General features: G+C 36.2%; 2 protein-coding genes across 2 annotated transcripts; both read right to left on the minus strand.

Moving 5' to 3' along the window:
• Positions 1–4,235: 4,235 nt before the first annotated feature.
• On the minus strand, positions 4,236–9,697 carry LOC109147809 (protein FAR1-RELATED SEQUENCE 5-like). The gene is made up of 4 exons (XM_019295466.1): positions 9,613–9,697; positions 9,421–9,516; positions 5,631–6,702; positions 4,236–5,112 (listed from the first exon to the last, which is right to left on the minus strand). Exons 1-4 carry the CDS (start codon positions 9,695–9,697, stop codon positions 4,236–4,238), a joined length of 2,130 nt encoding a protein of 709 aa, XP_019151011.1.
• An 8,138-nt stretch (positions 9,698–17,835) lies between these two features.
• On the minus strand, positions 17,836–19,127 carry LOC109147810. The gene is made up of 2 exons (XM_019295467.1): positions 18,578–19,127; positions 17,836–18,473 (listed from the first exon to the last, which is right to left on the minus strand). Exons 1-2 carry the CDS (start codon positions 19,125–19,127, stop codon positions 17,836–17,838), a joined length of 1,188 nt encoding a protein of 395 aa, XP_019151012.1.
• Positions 19,128–20,432: the final 1,305 nt, after the last annotated feature.

The following is a 20,432-nucleotide window of genomic DNA, read 5'->3' on the forward strand; positions in this document are numbered from 1 at the left end:
GGCACAAAAAAGGGCACCCAAACGCAAAGCAACACCAAAATCAGCAAAGAAAGCTAAAGCCACCAAAAAATCTACTCCTACTCCTAACGCAACCCCAACTGCACCAAAACCAGCTGCTCAATGATCAAAAAACCAGGGATCAGCATTGCCCAAGCGCAAAGCAACAGCAAGCCCCATTGCTGAAAAGAAAATGCACAAGAGGATAAAGAAATCTGCAAAGAAGAGTGAAATGAGTAAAATGCAATATCTACAAACCAGAATGTCACCAAAGTATTTTCGGACCCTCATTTCGTCTCTATCACCAGATCAACGCAAAGCAATTCAAGATATTGGGTTTGCTGCTATGTTAAACTTGACCATATTTGACTGGGATAGCAGACTAACTAGGTATCTTGTTGAAAGGTTTGATGTCTATGAATGCATACTGATGTTGGAAAATAATGACATGCAACTGTCGGAGGATGATGTACACAGCACAATGAACCTTCCCCAAGGAAAAATCCCTGTGATTGAGGCTCCCACTGAGAATGAATCTGGTGAATATAAGAAATTGTTGGCAGCTTGGAGACAGAGGTGGGAAATAACAAAAGGTTCTCCGGTGACAAATACAATGCCAACGACCATTATTGAGAGAGGAGACAGTGGAGATATGTTCAAAAGAGACTTCGTTGTGCTGCTTGTATCCAGCTTGATAAAAGGTAACCAGAGCACAAAAGCAACATACAAGATTTTATACTCCATGCTTGATGTTTCAAAGCTGAAAGACTTGAATTGGTGTCAATACACATTTAGATCTTTGGTAAATGCTGTTGAATCTTGGAAGAAAAACAAAGAAAGCTTTTTCACCGGTCCTTCACTGTTCTTGCTGGTAATATTTTAGTATGCACTTATAATAATTTTCTCATTAATCTATACGTTATACACTACTACAATTACTGATAAAATAGTTGCTAATTATAGCTTTTATTCTTTCAAAAATAGTTAACATACCTTGATAGAGTACAATACAAGGGTGAGAAGATTCAAAGGGATTACCCTGCAATAACTACTTGGACTGAAGAAGCAGTTAAACGAAGAATCAAGGCAGAAATATTGTCTGGAAGATTTGGACGGGGAAAGGTACTTGACAGAATTCAACATCAAGAACATGTGACCAGGGAAGAAAACATACCAGGGATGAGTGGTGGTCCTGTGGAAGGCAGCCAATCAAATGAATCCCTGGGGAGGATTACATCTGTACTGAATAGGATGGCTGACACAGTTGTTGAGTTTGCTAGAGTGATGGCTGATATAGGAAACACAAGAACTGGCGGAGAAATAATTAAGATCACTTTCGGGAACATTGCTGACATGATTACTTCAGTCTCTTCTTCCCAACCAGAACGAGATGAGACTTTATTGTATGATGATGAGCTTTACAATCATCCAAGTTTCCTTGATGCAGTCGATGCTCTTGAACAGGCATTCTACCAAACCACCAAAGACTACCCAACTCAAGCTCCTGCTAGAACACAAACACCACATCCGATTCAAACACCAAGTTTTGATCTTGGAATTAGCCCTGTACAATCATCACAACCTCAACATATCCCTGAAGAAATGAATGATACGCAAGCACAAAATGCTACTGAAATCCAGAACATTGCACGTGATATTCAAGAGGACAACGAGAGGACAGACTCTGATGAACCACAACTGGAAACCCCACCACCTGAAACTGAAAACAATCTGTTTGATAGGTATGCTCCAACCTATTATATCTATGTTGCTTCCACACATTTTCAATTGAAATGTAATCTTTAATAAATGAAACTGTATTATTCATGAAGTGACACCATATTGTATGCAAACAGACACTGATTAGCATGCCTGACATACATATATATATATATATATATATATATATATATATATATATATATATATATATATATATATATATATATATATATATATATTTGTTGTATTTTACGAACTGAAACTGAAGTTATAATTAACTGAAACTGTAGATATAGATAACTGAAACTGTATATATAGATAACTGAAACTGAATTGTTTATCAAGTGATACTGTATATATAGCACTGTATCTCTATGTGCTGATACATGCATGATCCTCCCTAAAACTGCAGTTTGATTGCTGAGCCTGACATTGATGATAACAATGAGGATGTTATAATTGATAAGACAAGGAGAATCAGAAACCTGTCGTTGCGCCTAAGGTCCCCATACTGGACAGCAAATGTTGAAAAGCTGAAGAATGTCGGTCCAAAGGAAAAGTTGATTTCAAACTATGTTTTCCTTGACCCAACAGAAGAACAACCATTAAGGTATAAAACACACTTAACACACACTATATTATACAATTTTGAATGCTAACTACTTTATTTATATACATTTTCAACTATGACAGTGAACAATTGTTTGGTCATGAGGGATACTACATCAATAGAGAGCAATTCCAAACCCTAAGAAGTGCTGAGATTGAGAGTATATTCTTAGATATTTGGTGTCTAAGACTGAACATGTTGGATCCAAGCCGTGGGATTGATAAGCCAAAGAGAATATTCTTCACAACACAATCTTTCGTAAGCAAACACCATTACTATTTTCACATTATGCATGTGTACTTATGAATAACATCCTTTAATATAAAATATATACTCTACAGCTCCAACTTGACAGTCCAACAGATTGGGCACCACAACACCAATCACATAGACAAGATGACTTTGAGCAGTGTCTAACCACCGAAATACAGAACATGGGGAACGTTGATATTAGTGATGCAAAATTGGTAATCATTTCTTTTTCAAATATTATATTTACAGTTAAACATACTACTACTGTTTTCTAATTTTTTTTTTCTTTAAAAAAACATTAAAAAATCAAAACATGTGTTCTTTCCCATTTACCGGCATCATCACTTCTTTGTCTTGTGCTTCAATTTCATTACATCCAAGCTTGAAATCATTGACAACCTGCCACTCCTCAAAGGGCTGAAAATTCACAGCAAGTATAGTGACTGTCCACAGTTGCTTGTAAGTCATCTAGTTACTTACTTCAGTATTCAAAACCAATTCACCTATAATGCATATCTAATTACTTTTGACATGCAGCAAAATGCATTTGCATTATTCCTTGGAAAGAATGGAATGAAAGATATGCAAGCAAATGTGAAAAAATTGACTGTTGACCTGGTTAAGATGGGTTGGAGATCATCAGCTAACGAGATTGACTGTGGTTTGTATGCAATGAGACATATGAAAACCTACACGGGGGATCAGAACTGGAAATGTGGATTTCTTCCAAAGAAACGGGATCAAAATGTATGTACATATAATACTTTACATATTTGTACTACTCAAATTCTCTTGACACAAAACAGAGTTAACTAATTTGTACCAACAAAATGCAGGATCTCTACTTGATGTCTCTACGAGCAACATATGCAGCCAGAATTATCATGATGCCAACCAATCAGTACAAGGAAGAAGTCCTGAAGAATGCCAAGACAGTGTTTGAAGGCAACAAATAGATGACTATGACAAACGGAACAGCTAAAAAATGTGCATGTTTGTTTTGATATGACAAGAACATAAGTCACTTAAATGGTGTCAATATTTTTGGGGACCAAATGACAGATTCCATTGATATTTTGGGCAGATGTTCATCTTATTTACAAGTTTGTTGACTGAAAAACAATGTTGTTTGGTTGTAAAGTTTGCTCACTGAACACAATGATGGTTCTTAACTTGAAGTTTTTTGGTTAATCAATATAATGATGAAATTCCATTTGAATGTTTTTAAGTTTCAGTATATTACACGTACACTTTCAGTTCGTAACCAATACAGTATCATTTCATTACACTTATAGTTTCATTTACTAAGATATGAAAATATTAAAGACATTATATTCAGTTTCATTTTGCATAAACTAAAGTATCATTTAGTAGACACTACAGTATCAGTTCATTATACTTACAGTTACATTGAAATATGGATGAAAAATGTGAGAGACATACTGTTTAGTTTCATTTTTCATACACTGTAGTATCATTCTATATACACTGCAGTATCATTTAAAAATAACTAGGACTTCATTTAAAAACATAAAAAATAATATGTCAAACGTGCAGCTCAATTTCATACTGCAAAAAACTATGCTACCATAACAACACACAGACTATCTAATAACCAATCCAATCCAATATTACAATGATTGTAATTCACCTATCAACTAGGTTTAACCAAACCTAACTCATGACTGCCGCTAGACGGATGAACAAAATAACCACTGCCAACAATATTAGCAACAACTCCTTCAACAGATGCCTGCACTGCAGCCTTTGTACACATTTCAGCAACCTTGACACCCAACTTCCTCCCTCTCACTTGGTTATACTTTTTTTCGATTGTGCTAATATGCCTCCTATTGCGTTCAACTTTCGCCCTATTACGTGCTGGATTTTGAATTACACCAGCTGTCCGTTGTTCACCATCTTCAATGATAATAGGACCAATATCACATTCAACCTTCCTTCTAGCATCCTCAAAAGCATTTTCACACACTTCCCGAGCCTTGCAATTTGCTTGGCTGGATAAAACTAACTGGTGAAACTTCCTACCCATTTGAATAACCCAAACAGATAACGCAATGCTAAAAATATTCGAGGAACAATCACGGCTTATTATTCTATCTTCAATAACCTTTTTGGTCCATCTTTTGATAATGTACTTATCCGGTATTGCTGCAACACAATGGACATTAAAAATGCGTAAAGAATGGGAGCATAAAATACCCATCTCTGAAAACAACATACAACTACAAGATATATCCAAATCATTCACTTTGAAACACACTTCATGACGAATGAGATCAACGTCAGGACGCCACACATGATACTTTATCTCGTTACCACTTCCCCCAACAGATTCTTGATGGCATGAAGTCCCTTTCACAAACTGTTCGTCAAAACGATAATATATCTCAATAGTGTATATGTCTCTAGCATGTGAAAGGAGCTTCACATGATTCATCACCATAGGTGCCAACCCTTGTGAACAACGCACGTTTTCACCGTTTTCCCTACTTCTCCACTCAGAAACTACACTAACAAATGAATTATAAAAATCACACAACCCAGCTGTTTTTTATAATCTTAAAGATATTGAATGATTCGTAGACTCACTCCTTTGAGATGATAAAATACCACCAGAGAAATATTCTTTACTAAATGCAGGGCACTATTTCTCCTTATTAGAATATAGCTTATTTAACCAAACATTTTTATGGCACCCATATTCTGTCATCATCCTGAAAAAAATATAAAGAAAAAAAAAAAGGAACATGAATTTAAACCTATACTGTGTATTTCTAAGTTGATGATCATATTTCTAAGTAGAGGGGATATGGGGAATGCCGAATAAATCCAGCTGAGCTCTACAAACATATACAATCATCAACTGTTAAACACTGACACAGTATCATTTCATCACATAAGAAGTATCATTTCATACAACCTATAATATCATTTAATAGTTAAGGTACTGTCAATCAACATACAGGAAACAATTCACCAGAATATAAAACACTAACATAATATCATTGTGAAAAATCAGTAAAAATACCTGGTCCAATAAAATTCAAATTCAGCTTCGGTGTCAGTGTACTTCAACAGAAAATTGAAAAGCTCTAAGAAACCCTTTTTATTTCTCAGACTTTTTATGTGCGTCTTCGAATTATCCCCGATGTGCCATATACAAAGCCTATGATTTGAATTCGAAAATACTTGTGCGATTGCAGCAGCCATGGCAGCACACTGATCAGTCATTATTGTTTGAAGATGCTTACCACCCATTGATCGTACAAATACTTTGAACAACCAGACAAACGACTCTATCCTCTCATTGAGTAAAAACCCACAACCAAACATCACATTCATGCAATGATGATTCATGCCTACAAAAGGGGCACATATCATATCATACCTATTTGTACGGTATGTTGTATCATGTACAACTAAATCACCAAACAAATCATAATCAGCCTTCATTTGACCATCCCTCCAGAAAAAGTTACAGAGCCTTGCATCCTCATCAAGTTCAAATTCAAAATAGAAATCAGATTCATCCATTTGTCTCCTTCTAAATATCTCAATCAAACTATTAGAATCAGTACCATCTAAATGCTTTGCCGAATCTGAAGATATCATGTTATATGCATCCCTAGGAGTAAATCCAACAAACGGTGACCCTCCTGACTGACGTTTTAAAAAGCGAATACCATCCGATAAGGGGACCCCACTCCTCTTCATGTTTTTTAAACATGTCAGCTGATTCTTAGACACTTTCCTATGCAACCTAAGCATATAACTTGATGAAGCCCGACACAGGTCATGGTTATGCTCCTTCACATGTTTAGTAACAACCCAATTCCCATTTGAATCTATATCAAACTGACACATTGCATTACATCCAAATCTAGTAACTATCTTTGAGTAACACCTATTAGGAATATCATGCATTATTCTAAAACCAGACTTAGAACAACAAAACATTTTCGTCTTTAAAATCCGAGTACCAGTAACATAATATTGTTTGCCCTTTCTAGCACTAAATCCCATATGAAACGCATAATCATTGTATATACCAAATGCATCTTCTATTGATCCAACAGAAAGTCCCAACAATTCTTCATTATCTGTGATTTTATTAAAACATCCCTTTAATATTTCTAATGAAACTATAGATACTACATTGGTATTCTACTGACACTAGTGTGCATTAAAAATGAAACTGACTACCATGATTTTGAAAACACAACAAATTCAAAATCAGTTAATAATCGAACTAAACATATAACCTGGAATAGCTGACTCTTCAACAATAACATGTTCAGATGTACCATCAACAACAATCGAATGGTCAAAATTGTAACACCCCGTGTTACGGCCCCTAAAACCATTTAATTAATTAATCAATAGCCCAAGAGAAAGAATAAATCATAATGATTAATTAGGGAAAAGGCCCACCATAGTCCATGGGCCTTCATATATAAACCCAACCCCTAAACCCAATCCTTAGTTCCAAAAGGAATAGAATTAGCGAGCCTATAATATTAGTTCCTAATTAGGACTCCTAAATATATAAATAAGGGACTTAGGAGGCACCTAGAACTTCCCACAAAAATAACGCCCCACCACCCCAAAAGAGCTCCAAGAATCCCCTTAGGAGAAATCAAGAAAGCAAGGAAGCTTAAAGAAAGATCCTTCATAGCTAAGGAATTAATTAAGGCTAAGAGGTAACCCATGTCTCAACAAAACCTATTTTCATAGCTATGATTCCCCCTTAGGATTTCCCCCATATTATTGTGTATTGGCGAGATATGATGATTATTATTGATGTTTGATGTGATGATCCCATGAGGGATCTTGATGATCTTGATATTGGGAGATTCTTGATAATTATGGTATTCTTGATAATTATATGGAGTTCTTGATAATTATGTGTTGTTCTTGATAATTGTGTGATGCTCTTGATGTTTATGTGTTATTCTTACCGAATCTTGCAATTAGAAGACGAACCGTATTCTTGTTGATATAAAAGTGATTAGAACCCTAGGTTGTATCGTATGATCTTATTCTTGGATTATCGGGTGGGGAAATCGCATGTTTGGGTGTTGATTATATTAGAAAAGCATGATAGGTTATGTGCCGTTCGTTTCTCGTATTTGATTCGTTAATTGTCTACGTGTTGTCGTTAATTGCGTTGTAAAGTGTCTAAGCATGGTTTTGGGTTCCACAACGGTTCCCGGGGCGCAATTGATGAAAAAGAGTCAGTGGGGGGTAGGGGACCCGCCACCTACCCGGTGCCGAGAATTACCGCCTGGCAGCGGGTGGCCGGCGGGCGGGCAGCTGCCCGCCGGCGACCCGCTGCCCGGAACAGTGAGTCCGGCGGGCAGCCGGCGGGTGGCCCCCACCCACCGGCTACCCGCTGGAAATTTCCCCCAACTTGGGATCCCGGCTTCCCCGTTTGATGTTCCCCGTTCCCCGTGGTGTCCCAATGGACTCCGTTTATCGTGCCTATGTCTAGTTTGATGTTTCGGGTACCGTTCGTAGGTTTATGAGTCTATTATATTGCATGCTAGTTGAATTGGTATCCCGTTGACCTAGGTGGAAGAAGTATGAACCCCTTAGGACTATTATTAGTAAGTGATGGATCACGCATAGGTTTTGTTATACGTTTTCTCCCCCTTCCTAATGTGTAATGTGGGTTGCATGTGCTTGCTATGTGTTATGTGTGTGTTACCCCAATTCGGTTGCGATCGGATTGGTTATCCTGAGTTGCGGTTCAGAAGCTGGCTGCGGTCAAATTGATACTCTTGGGCTGCGGTCCACCGTTTGGTTGCGATCAAACGTTTCTATACGAGCTGCGGTTCGTCCTCTTTCCTGGCTGCGGTCAGATGACATTCTCTTGGGCTGCGGTCCACTGTTTGGTTGCGATCAAACACTATGATGAGCTGCGGTTCATCGGTCGGTTGCGATCGACCCCTCCGTGTTGCGATACGGGGCAGGGTGCTGCGGGGCCGTGTCAGAGCTATATGCGCTGACCCTCATGTATGGGCATGCGATTGGTCCTGTGGCGCCAACAAAGTGCGCTATGTGTTGTGATATGGATGAGTGGTGATCATGAGTGTCTTGTGGGATGTGACTATGGGATTTATGTTGGGGATTGTTTATGTTGGGTTGTGGCTATTGTTTATGCTTTGCCTTATGTGCCTTATCTGTTGTGAACTGCATATGTTTGTTATAACTGTTGCTCGTGTCTGGCCTTATCTGTCGAGTCATTCCCGGTTTTAAAAGCTAGAGTTCGTAGGATATATCTTCATGCTCAAAATGGTTTTCGTATATCTATATATATCTCTATATGTATTGTATTTCAACGCGTTGGAGTGGGTTACCAGCATCTCTCGCTGAACAGATATATTTGGCTTTCAGGCACAGAGGACTAGAGCACTGGAGCGCGCTAGAACTGGAGCGTAGAAGTAGAGTAGTTTCCCTTTCGGCCTGGGTGCCATATTATGCTTCGTGTTTCAATGGATATTAGTTAGACAGCCTGTGCACCTAGGTTCTCTAGCCCAGGTGTGGCATAGCACCCCGTACATTTATGATATACTTTGGGATGTAATGAGATATTACCTTTATTATATAAGCTTAAAATATCTTGAAATTCTGGGGTGTTACAAAAATCATCTGCAACAAAATAAAAATATAAATTGACACTTCAGGTCACTAAAACCGAAACTATATTGGTCAATAAACGAAACTACAGTGATATCAACATGAAGCTGCGTAACATGATCCTGAATAATGTATAACTCAAATAAGAACATGAACAAGAACATTAATACAGTTAATACCTAGAATATACTCATTATCGTCAACAGAATTTGTATACGGAACATCAGATGCAATCGGCGAAATACATTCACCGGCGACCGGAATATCATCTTTACCTGCAACAAAAAAAAAAACCATAACATATCTACCAATTACACTCAAACAATAACAACATCACACAAAACTGCAATACATAATATAATGATATACACCTGTAATTACTGAACTATTCTCATCAACGATCTTTGAATTCGAATCAATCTCATCAATCCTATTTGTAACTACTATTTCATTCATGTTTCCGAACATAGAGAACAATACAATAATTTGACCGATACCAAAACTATAGCAATTCGAACTAATCGAAAAAGGAACAGATCGAAGAATCTTAAGAAAAAAGAAAAAGAAAAAGGAAAGAACGACAAATCTAATAAAAGGAAAGAAATACGAATTCAAAATAAGGAAATAACGACGAATGATAGAAATTAGCCGTCCGGAAACAATTAACGGCGACGTCTAAACGCGCCCTAATTAATGATAAATTAAACAACGTCGTTTCATACCCTCGGTGCATAATGGATTATGCACAGCGGTGCATAATATAATTTGCGCACAAAAAGCTAAGCTAAAAGAGTGTCACATGACTCACATGGACAAACTAAAGAACATTTAATTTAAATTTAATATTATTGGGACTCTTGATATTTCCTTTCAATTAAAATTAATGGTGTCTTCTGATCAAGATAATTACTCTATTTAAAGGTTAAACACAATCAGACATGGATATAGACCAATGAAGTTGAAATTAGAAATGTTTATAGACATTTTGTTGTCTCTCTTGTGTTGAGAGATGTTCTTCTAGGCTTATCAAGATAATTTTCAATCTTGTGGTTCCACTCATTCCTCATCACCTGAGATCAAGGTGTGAATGAGATACCCTTATAAAAAAATACAAAAAATCCCTTAACCAGCCCCTACACCAGCCAAATTCCATCTCCTACACCCCCAAACCGTATTTTTAATTAGTTTCTGTTGTTTTTGTGAGGACAAGATCGAGCAACCAGAGAACGCTTTGACGAATCGATTCTCGAATTCATCTCCAAAGATCTGTATCAATAAGGCTCATTACGATTGTAACAACCCAAAATTTCATTTTATAAATCCAGTATTAGGAAATTCCAAAATAACTTTTTCACTCTATTAAAAATTTTTGCGATCAATCGGTGGTTGAATAAAATAATTTCGTCGCATTTTAAAATTAATTCGACACCGAAGAAATAAATTCCATTCGAAAATCCCTAAGTTTTCGGGTACTTCGCGTACCAAGATTTAAATCGAGAATTTTATCTGAGTGAGACCGGGAGAATTCAAAAAGGATTTTTGAACAAGTGTTCATCCAAATAGCTTTTGGGAAAATTCATTTTCAACCCCAAAGTATCCAAAGTTAGCATTTCTAGCCCTTGGTCCATGATACAAGGTGAACCACAAGGCCATGTCTAATATTTTAAAGATGTAAGCCAAAAGACCATTTTGCCCTCAACCAATCATTGAGCATCTACCTAGGTTTTGCACCCTATTTATACTCCACTATTCTCATTGTTCTCCTGATCCCATCCTTGCCTCTCCAAGCTTTGGTAGAAGAAGAAAACTCACAGTAAGCATCTTCTATCCTTTCCTTCATCTTCCTTTAAGGTTTCTAGCTTCATTGTTCTAAATATCTGAGGTTTATATCCTTAGGCTTAGCTTGTATGTTTGTTTGGAAAGTTTAGGAAGTGAGGGTGGTGCTAGCTAAGTATAGAGGAAGAAGAAGTTCACACAAGAAGAAGAAGCTACAAGAGGTATAACCCCATGGATTCCTCTTTAAATTTGGCTCTGTGAAGCCTAGTTTTGAGTAGAAATGAGTAGAAACTATGAGCTTTTGATGTGTTTATGCTTAGAAGTGATTTATTATGTGTTTGTGAGTTGTTGAGATAGTTTTGGACTTGTTTGGATGAGATTTTGCAAGAGAAATGCCATCTGGTGCAATGTGCACCAAATCAGAGTGGCGGCCCTAGCCGCGACCCATAAGAAGGGCCGCCGGCTAGAGCCGTGGTGGCACGGGACTAGGGCACGGCCCTAGAGGAGGGCCGTTGCCTAGTCCCGGAGCTTCAACGGGGCTCCAGGGGCGAACCATGAAGAGTCCCGCCCCAGGTCCCTGAGTATTGTTTGTGAAGGATTTTTGTGCAGTGGCCGAGCCCTTGTGGCTCAGCTACGTGTCGTTTCGGACCGAGTGTTACGGGCCCTTATAGCTCGGCTCTTCGGGATCGTCTCGACGCACGTTTTGGCTTTGACTTCGTTGAATTTGGATTTAAAATGGGTAAGATGTGAATGATTTATTGAAGAATTGTTACACAGTGCATATTTTGCTAAGTTCTTTGTGTTTGAGAAATTGTTGATTTTGTGATCAGATAATGTTTTTATTGAGTAAAGAAGAATGATCCTTTGAGACTATGATTTATTATGAAAGTATGATTAAATTGTATTGTTTGATCAATGAGAATAGAAGCATATTTGTTGAGTGAAATGTATAGAAATTTCTATGTTGCAAACCGAGCATGATGATATATTCTTGAATACTTCATGTTAGTTTATACATGATTTAGAAGCATGTTATAGAGCACTTTGACATTTCACATGAGTCGTATTTCAAAAATGCATAAGGGGCCAACGTGAGTCCAAGAATACTTTAAAAAAACCATAAGCATGTGGTATATCATTCTTTGATGCATTGAGAAGTAATAAAATTGTTGCATGCATGAGATTGATGCATGAGAGATATATTTATGTATTATCTATATCGGTGAGGTTTTGGAGGATACCGTTTGGACTATGTTCCTCCTGGGAGATATTTATGGACATTGTGGTCCCAGTATATGTAACGCGGCGTATTCCCACGTTATGAGGTTGGAAACTTCCCGCCAGGCTTGGAATCCTGGTTAGGGGGTGTGCACACTAATAGTTCGATACCTGATTCCACAGAGTTTGAACCACGAGATTGGTTCCGTAGACAGTAGGAGATATTGGGTCGGAATTATGCCGTTCCCGATGGTACTTCTGTGAAACCCTAAGCCGTCTACGAGTATAAGAGAAAGAATGAGAGTCAACAGAGACTCAAGAAAGAGAGTCAATAAAGACCCGAGAAAAAGAAAGAGAGTCAAGAGAGACTCGAGAAAGTAACAAAGAGACCTCCATAGAAAGTACTCTAATTTATAAAAGAGCGTATGAGTATATTGCTGCACTAGATTGCATATGAGTATGATTATATTGTTGCACTAGATTGCATAAGAGTATGATTATATTGTTGCACGAGATTGCATATGAGTATGAGTATATTGTTGCACTAGATTGCATAAGAGTATGATTATATTGTTGCACTAGATTGCATAAGAGTATGATTATATTGTTGCACTAGATTGCATATGAGTATGAAAATATTGTTGCACTAGATTGCATAAGAAGTATGATCATAATGTTATACATGATTGTATGCGAATAGAGCATCGTAAAAGATTGTTTAATGAGAAGTTTAACTTGAGATATTCCTTGAACATGATTATTGAGTTGTATTAGAAGCTCCACTTATCAAGTTATGTGATAAGAATATGAAAGCATGTAAACACCTGTTATATGGTCTTTTATCATGATCCAATCCGTAAGCATGAGTTTCTTGTTAAGTTATTTGAGAAGTCTATATGTTGATGAATATACGTGATCAGTCTTATACATATATAAGCATGCCTGCTGATATTATAGGGTTCAAGCATTTAGAAAGAATATGATAATCTTAAGATGATTTGAGATTAGCTTATTGCTATAAAGATATCAAATGTTTTCAAAGTATATGCTAGAATGCTTTACAGGGTTGAGTGTGGTTATACTTAGCTTCGTGCTAACGGGTGTTTTTCCTGTTGTCTATGTGTTGCTTGCAAAAACCCTTTCAGGGGGGCCATCGGTGAGAAGAGATCGAGTTAGATTAGTCTCTTAGTTTGAGATGTCTAAACTCTAGTTTTAATTATGATCATGTTATGGATATAAACTTATGACTTTATGTTTGAGGATTGATGTAGACTGTGTTGGGGTGACGTTTTCCCCCCTTACATTTCCAGTATTTTTTATTAGTACCCAAACTTAATCTTATTTGTAGTTTAATAGTTTTACCCCTTTTTGCCTGTGCAATCACCAAAGAGTGGTGGTTGTGGCCAGGGACGGAGGGAGAGGGGGGCAGGGGGTGCGGCTGCCCCCCTCACTTCACCCCGACCTCATATATAGTATTTGTATGTATATATGTATATACAGTACATGTTTTAGTATTAGTATAAAAAATACTATAAAATATTAACAAGAAGTGAGTTAGAGTAGGTGGTAGAGCACAACTTTGGTAATAATGAGGTTAAGGGTTCCAATTTTAGCATTAACATAGTTTTACAATTCTTTTTTAATAGCTTTTTTAATATTACACACACACTCTATAATAAGATGTGTAATTTATAATATGTTTTCTAAAATTATTTTATTAATTATGTTTCATATTTTGTTATGAATATTTTTATAAAGTTTCGATGTGTTTTATTTTTCGTCCATATCCAACAATATTTACAATTATATTTCTTAGGTAGTTTGTTTATTTATTTATTTTTAAATTATCTCTTTTGTTTTAATGTTTCGCCTTTTCTAGAAAAAATTTCTAAATCCGTCTGTACTATTTCGCCCCCCCTCAACTAAATTTCTGGCGGTGACACTCCCACTACTTATCTTCTAGTTTTCCGCTGCTTAGTTTATGTTAATGTCTGTTTAGAGATGTAATTAAAAGTTAGAAAAGTGGGGTGTTACAATGATAGCCAGGGGCGGACCTAGCATGGGGGCAGCTGGCCCTCTCACCCCACCCCACCCCATATATAACCCTTGTATGTATATATGTATATATAGTACAAGTTTTAGTATAAGTATAATAAAATAAATAAATTTTAATAAAAGATAATTAGATCAGGTGGCTAGACATGTGTACTATTTATCTAGGAGGCCAGGGTTCAAACTTTGCATGTGTGCAAATTTACTCCTTGTGACTTAGGTAGCAACATATATATAACTTTGTTTTATATTAATAATGAGATGTGTTTATAATTTTTATGACTTTTATACTTCGTATTAATTAATTGTGAGATTTACACACATATATATAACTTTCTTTTATATTAATAATGAGATGTGTTTATAATGTATTTTTTATTCGAATTATTTTATCAATTTGATTATGTTTCATATTTTGTTATGAATAATTTTTTATAAAGTTTTGATGTGTTCTTTTATATTAATAATGAGATGTGTTTATAATGTATTTTTTATTCGAATTATTTTATCAAATTGATTATGTTTCATATTTTGTTATGAATAATTTTTTATAAAGTTTTGATGTGTTTTATTTTTCGTCCACATCCAACAATATTTGTGACTATACTTTTAAGTAGTGTTTTATTTTTTTTTATCAAACTATCTCTTTTGTTTTAATGCATTTCGCCCCCACTGAAAAAAAAAATTTCTGGGTCCGCCACTGACGATAGCCTACAACTATATTTAATAATATGGACAAAAAAAACATTCATTAAGTTCTAATACATATATAAATTCTCAATCTCTACTACATTAATTTTATTTCTTAATGTGACAAGCTAAGCAATGATAAGTTATTGTTTAAATCAAAGATTTGAGTAGAGGAGTAGGAGTCGGGAATGTAATGTGATACTCGGGTAGTATTTTCGTATCTTCATTTTACCTGCCATATCAGGTTAATTTTATTTAACATCACAATTATATTCTCAAACGTAACCTTAAAGTAATTTCTGTGATCATTACACTGTACGTACACATGTTGATGTTCAACCGTACGAATATAGAAAACCAACTATATATATATATACACTGTACAATCCACCAAACAGTAGGCATAACCACATTATAGTCTAGTTTGAATCAAACTGTGCACTGTACAAACTGAACATTAATCAAAACGATATGATGATCGCTCCAAGCAAATAATAGTTAAACAAATAACATTATGTTTGAAAGCAACCATATTGAAGGCAAAGGAGAAAGATTTTCATCATCATTTACTTTGATATATCCTACATTAGACCTTTAAACAAATAACATTATGTTTGAAAGCAACCATATTGAAGGCAAAGGAGAAAGATTTTCATCATCATTTACTTTGATATATCCTACATTACTATATATGTGGGTAAGTATTACTTAGGGTATCCTCAGTGGCGGATCCAGAAAATTATGTCAGTGGGGGCATACTTAAAATGACATTAGAATTGTTAATGCTAAAATATCAAACACCTATAATATGGTTCAAATATATTATAAATTATAATAGAATGTTTATGATAGACTACTTAAGGGCAGAGCCAAAACTATACTTGGGTAGAGTGATTTTAGAACACTTTGAAATGTTATAATAATATTATAGCAAAATGTAAAACATAATCAATTAAATAAAATCTTTAGAATAGAAAAGAAATTATATTCATAAATATTAAATATAAAACATAATCAATTAGATAAAATAGTTTGAGCAGAAAAGAAATTATATTAATAAATACTTTAATTTAAAAAAGAAAAATTTATTAATAGATGGGAAGAAAGAAAAGTGCTACAGGTGGGAAAAAATTTATTAATAGGTGGGAAGAAAGAAAAACATTTATTAAAAGCTTCATAAATATTAAATATAAAACATAATCAATTAGATAAAATAGTTTGAGCAGAAAAGAAATTATATTAATAAATACTTTAATTTAAAAAAGAAAAATTTATTAATAGATGGGAAGAAAGAAAAGTGCTACAGGTGGGAAAAATTTATTAATAGGTGGGAAGAAAGAAAAACATTTATTAAAAGCTGGGAAGAAAGTAAAACGTTGGAGGTGGGTTTCAAACCCATGCCATTTCATATATCATAACCAAGGTTCAACCAATTGAGCTACTAAATCCTTTAGTGATCTTGACATATAAATATATATATATATTAAGAAATTGCGGAGGGGTGAGTGGGGGCTGCCCCCATTGTGGCTCCGCCACTGGGTATCCTTAATAGTGGGGTTTTTGGTGAGGTGTTTGAAAAGTTGTGATAGATGTGATTAGGAAAGAAAAAATGAGAAGAAATAGAAAATGAAGAAAAACAAAACAAAGCTAAATTAGAAAAAAAAAAAAAAAAACAAGGTAATTAACGCGTCTGGCTGGACGCAAGTTGTTCTTCACACGTAGACTGTAGGCGAGCTTCCTCCCATCAGGTGCGCCCCACAAACTGACAAAAACCACAAATTAGCAGGAGGACCTTGGGCAATCTCTCTTTTCCATCTTTCTCTCTTCCATGTTGGCAATTTTTTGTCTAAAAAACCATGAATGTGGATGCCCTTACAAACATGCACGAGTTCCTATATATACTCTGTGTGCGCGCCAAAAGACCCCTACTTTCTCACTAACTACGCATAATATCATGACCAGTGTTGCAAAAATCCCGCCTAGACATCGATTAATCAGCGCCTCGGCACTAGGCGTTGACTGGCCGCCTAGTATATCACCGTAATCGGTGGTCTAGGCGGCCGACTAAACTGCCTAAGTGCGGCTTATGTGCTGACCGCCTAGGCCTCCTAGGCGTCGACTAGGCTTCCTAAACACTGGTTAGGCCACCTAGTCGGCCGATTAGCTATTGTTCTATTCTTTTTTAAGTGGGTCATTATTTGCGAAATAACCCTAAATTGTTTAAACTCTAGATGTTTTTAGGTTATATTTAATATTTTAGTATTAATTATTAAAGTACTAAATAGTTTATAATTATAAAGTCTTAAAAATTTTAAAAAGTTTAAGCAAATTTTTAAAAAAATAAAAAAATACACAGGCGCTTAGACGCCGATTAATCACCACCTAGGCGCTGATAAGCACTATTTTTATATTTAATTTAGATTAATTTTTATAAAAAATGATTTTATTTATTCAATATTATACAGAGTATTTATTTTAAACTTTAATTTATATTTTATATTAGCTAGGTATTTGAATAATTGACTAAATTAAGCTTAGTGAATACATATTACATTTTGTTAATTAATAAGAGTTGAGGTAGGTGGAATTAGAGTGGACTGATTCTTTTCTTTCTTTTTGTTTGTGTAATTTAGTCCAACTAAAATATTTAATTTGTTTTCAAAAAAATAAATATTTAATTTGTTTTATATGTTCAGTCGAAGTCCCATATTTTTTTGAAGGTCAACCAATGTGGTTGTATTTATAGATAAACTGAGATAGGGTCAGGTGGGACGCCATCCCAATACATAAGCATAATCAAAAGTTGTAGAAGCCAACGTGTGTGCTAAATAATTCTGCGATCTAGGAATAAAAATAACTTAACAGGAATTAAATGTAGATATGCAAGCTCTGCATCCATCAATAGCATAACCAATATACGAACGAGGCGGGGCTCCTGTTGAAGATAGATAGCTCTGAAGTGTCTGACAATCTGTGTATAACTCTATAGACTGTTCTCCATGTGCTCGTAACCATGACAAGGTCTCTTTGCACGCAAACGCCTCGGCCATAAGTGGGGAGAAACAGTTTGGTAGAGGAGCGTTGTAGGCCGAAATATATCCACCGTCCGCATCCATGAGTACTGCTCCGACCGTAGCTGAGTTCGACGAATGGTGGTATCCAGCATCGACGTAGCATCTTCTCGACCGTGTTGCAGTAGCATGGGGCACACTGGGCGGTAGTGACGGTGCTGGATGCATCGGCTGGGCAGAGTGAGCAGCACCGGACGGCAGTGGCGCTGCTAGGATCGTCGGCTGGGCAGGGGCAGCACCGGCGTTGCCATCGGACGATGCCCGGTCGGCTGTTGTGTGGTGGACTTGCCGCCATACTCGCATAGTGGCTCCGGCCGTTGCTAGTAATTTCTTCGACAGTGGTAGGCATGCATCCCAAATGGCTCCATTCCGTTCTCTCCAAATATGATATAAAATTGCTGCTGCGTAGATAATTCCATCAGTGCCTAGAACATTCAAGATTGCACTAAACCATTCATGAAAAATATTTGTCACAATATTTGGGAGTGGAAGGTTGGATTGAGTCCATATGGAATTTGCATAGCCACACAAACCAATGAGTGCATAGTGTCCTCATTATTGATTCCACACATGGCACACATCGGATCAACCTCTACCCTCTTTATAAGCAAATTGTTGGTAGTGGGAATGTGAAGGATATCACTTATAGTTCTCCATAGAAAGGTCTTCCATTTGGGTGAAATTTTAAGCTTCCATAAAGCGAGCCATTTACTGAATACACCATCATTATTATTCTCATAATTTCCAACGATGAGCCTGTAGTCATTCTTAACGGAGTAGCATCCCTTAGGATCCCCATGCCAGTACCACACGTCATCATATTCCAGAGAAATCGGTATTTTCATAATTCTAGATACATCACATGGTTGGAAAATATCAGTGAGCAAATGATGGTCCCATGAACCTGTATTCTGGTCGATTAAACCCATCACTTTAGCACCAGCCAACTGGGGTGGCATCTCTGTCTGAATCATAGGATCTTGGTCATCCTGGATGCAGGGGTGTCCCCAGATTAAGGTAGAAATTTCATTCCCAATACGCCGTCTTACTCCATTACATATTAGGCCTTTAGCTGCCATAATACTACGCTAACAATAGCTAGGATTATTTCCTAATCATGCTTCAGAAAAGGAATCCTTAGGATAATACCTAGCCCTATAAACACGAGACATCAATGAGTCAGTGTTAGTAAGCAAACGTCATGCCTTCTTACCCAATAGTGACAAATTAAATGCTATCAGATTTTAGTGCCAAGTCCCATCTTTAATTTTCCCTTTCTTTTCCTTTTGTTTTACTAGCCTTGTACGTAGACAGCAGAATCGGCGAAGCCACGCAAGATTTCTTCTTCTTTGAACGATTCTCGTGCAACTGCAGCGACGACTACAACAACTACGAAGAAGACTCCGTTTGCGAGTTCTGTCCACGAACTGTAGCGAGCGTCTGTGAACTGCCGTAGCTTCTGTATGCGTCATTTGCGAAGGAATTTCGACCGTAAATTGTTGTCATGAACAGACAAAATTACATTGAAGCAGAGGTTGGAGCTTGTTCTACTGATTTTCTGTGGTTTCTTAGCATTTAGGAAAATAAAGATTATTTATTTTCTAAATTTTGTATGGTTGAAGAAATTGATTTTATTCGTGTTAGGGAAATCAGGCTGTTTTTAGGAGTCTGAACTAATATAAATAGGACTGAATTTTGCAGTAGAGAATAGTCAGTTTTCATAGATTAATTTTATGGGGAATCAACGATTTGGTTCCTCAATTATTAGCGAACTGTCAATGTAGTCCCTCAATCGCTTATTCATCGATTTGGTACCTGAAAATAATTGTTTTTTGTCGATTCAGTCCCTCCGGCGGTAATCCGTCAATAAGCTGGTGATAACTCCGATTTGCCATGGGCAATTTAATCATTTCCTATCTTTAGTCTCTTAGGGGGTGTTTGGTTGGATGGAAAACATTTTCCTAAAAGTGAAGGAAAATGATGTTTTATGTTGTTTGGTTGGATGGAAAACATTTTCCATTGGAAAAAGTTTTCCTTGAGAATGAGGAAAACAAATTCCTAGCCCATCCTAGGTATTTTGTTTTCCATGGAAGACTAATATGACAATTTTAGCTTCACCATTATTTATTAATTACTCTTATTATTATTATTATATTATTATTATTATTATTATTATTATTATTATTATTGTGTAGGGTTATATTTGTCATTATACACATTATTCCTTACCATTCCAAACTCAACTAAACAATGAAATTCATATTCCCAGTAATTTCTTTTCCACCAACCAAACAATGGAATCTATTTTCTTGGAATTTATTTTCCATGGAATTTCAATTCCATTTCCCTTCAAATATTTTCCAGCGAACCAAACGAGCCGTTAC

The sequence above is a fragment of the Ipomoea nil genome, unplaced genomic scaffold (genome assembly GCF_001879475.1).
Source record: "Ipomoea nil cultivar Tokyo-kokei standard unplaced genomic scaffold, Asagao_1.1 scaffold2036, whole genome shotgun sequence".
Taxonomy (NCBI): domain Eukaryota; kingdom Viridiplantae; phylum Streptophyta; class Magnoliopsida; order Solanales; family Convolvulaceae; genus Ipomoea; species Ipomoea nil.

Excerpts from the sequence above, each read along its gene's own strand:
- LOC109147809 (XM_019295466.1), bottom strand. The coding sequence starts at position 9,697 with ATGAATGAAATAGTAGTTACAAATAGGATTGATGAGATTGATTCGAAT. Across the intron at positions 9,517-9,612 it reads GAATAGTTCAGTAATTACAG|GTAAAGATGATATTCCGGTC; the intron begins GTGTATATCATT and ends TTTTTGTTGCAG. Across the intron at positions 6,703-9,420 it reads CGATAATGAGTATATTCTAG|ATAATGAAGAATTGTTGGGA; the intron begins GTATTAACTGTA and ends ATAAAATCACAG.
- LOC109147810 (XM_019295467.1), bottom strand. The coding sequence starts at position 19,127 with ATGGCAGCTAAAGGCCTAATATGTAATGGAGTAAGACGGCGTATTGGG. Across the intron at positions 18,474-18,577 it reads CACTATGCACTCATTGGTTT|GCACTGATGGAATTATCTAC; the intron begins GTGTGGCTATGC and ends TGAATGTTCTAG.